At 57.9% G+C, this 1,408-nt stretch overlaps 1 protein-coding gene across 1 annotated transcript in view; it reads right to left on the bottom strand.

The window, feature by feature from the left end:
• Positions 1 to 714: 714 nt before the first annotated feature.
• Positions 715 to 1,408, bottom strand: part of LOC134541364 (dipeptidase 1-like) — a 226,429-nt gene continuing 225,735 nt past the window's right edge. Inside the window, exon 11 of the mRNA XM_063384786.1 lies at positions 715 to 1,050. Within this exon, the coding sequence (XP_063240856.1) occupies positions 925 to 1,050 (126 nt within the window). The 3' untranslated portion in view covers positions 715 to 924. The remainder of the gene's footprint in view (positions 1,051 to 1,408) is intronic.

The raw sequence follows: 1,408 nt of genomic DNA, 5'->3' as shown, positions 1-1,408 counted from the left end.
ACTGAAGGAAGCTGTCTGGGGCGAGCTGTCCAGGCGCCTCATCAACTGAAGGAAGCTGTCCGATGAGAGCTGTCCAGGCGCCTCATCAACTGAAGGAAGCTGTCCGGGGCGAGCTGTCCAGGCGCCTCATCAACTGAAGGAAGCTGTCCGATGAGAGCTGTCCGGGGCGCCTCATCAACTGAAAGAAGCTCTCCGGGGCGAGCTGTCCAGGCGCCTCATCAACTGAAGGAAGCTGTCCGATGAGAGCTGTCCAGGCGCCTCATCAACTGAAGGAAGCTGTCCGGGGTGAGCTGTCTAGGCGCCTCATCAACTGAAGGAAGCTGTCCGATGAGAGCTGTCCGGGGCGCCTCATCAACTGAAAGAAGCTGTCCGGGGCGAGCTGTCCAGGCGCCTCATCAACTGAAGGACGCTGTCCGGGGCGACCTGTCCAGGCGCCTCATCAACTGAAGGAAGCTGTCCGATGAGAGCTGTCCGGGGCGCCTCATCAACTGAAGGAAGCTGTCCGGGGCGAGCTGTCTAGGCGCCTCATCAACTGAAAGAAGCTGTCTGGGGCGAGCTGTCTAGGCGCCTCATCAACTGAAGGAAGCTGTCCGGGGCGAGCTGTCCAGGCGCCTCATCAACTGAAGGACGCTGTCCGGGGTGAGCTGTCCAGGCGCCTCATCAACTGAAGGAAGCTGTCCGGGGCGAGCTGTCCAGGCGCCTCATCAACTGAAGGAAGCTGTCCGATGAGAGCTGTCCGGGGCGCCTCATCAACTGAAGGACGCTGTCCGGGGCGAGCTGTCCAGGCGCCTCATCAACTGAAGGAAGCTGTCCGATGAGAGCTGTCCGGGGCGCCTCATCAACTGAAGGAAGCTGTCCGGGGCGAGCTGTCCAGGCGCCTTATCAACTGAAGGACGCTGTCCGGGGCGAGCTGTCCAGGCCTCATCAACAAGCCGTCAGCCTGTCGGAGGCGTCGACGTCGAAGTAGCACTTGGAGCTGTCCTCCTCCACGCGGCCGGAGAAGAACTCCTCCGAGGGCGCTGTGCCGGCCTCCTTCATATCGTCCCGCACCTGCAACAAGCAGTTCCATCACCTCACAGCTCCGAATCATGCCTTAACCGATTACTAGAGACCCGCGAAATTCGCGTTTTCGATGGCCTTCAGGATAGACTGCACTGCCCTGTACACTCGGGCAAACAATGCAAGTTCATTGGCTGCCGACTTGTAAGTCGTCTCAGCTGGTTTTGTCTGTGATTCGATCCTTCTTTGGTTGAGGGTTTATAACTGGTTGAGATTCGTCCAGATGAACAGTAAGCCAGTAGAAAAATTATCTAAGAGGTATATGTGTTTGAACTCTAGCCTATCACCGAATGAACCCGCGAATTTTGCAGGTCTCTACCGATTACTAGAGACCCGTGAAGTTCGCGGA

The sequence above is a fragment of the Bacillus rossius genome, chromosome 18 (genome assembly GCF_032445375.1).
Source record: "Bacillus rossius redtenbacheri isolate Brsri chromosome 18, Brsri_v3, whole genome shotgun sequence".
Taxonomy (NCBI): Eukaryota; Metazoa; Arthropoda; class Insecta; order Phasmatodea; family Bacillidae; genus Bacillus; species Bacillus rossius.
This window is presented reverse-complemented; position numbering and strand designations above follow the sequence as displayed.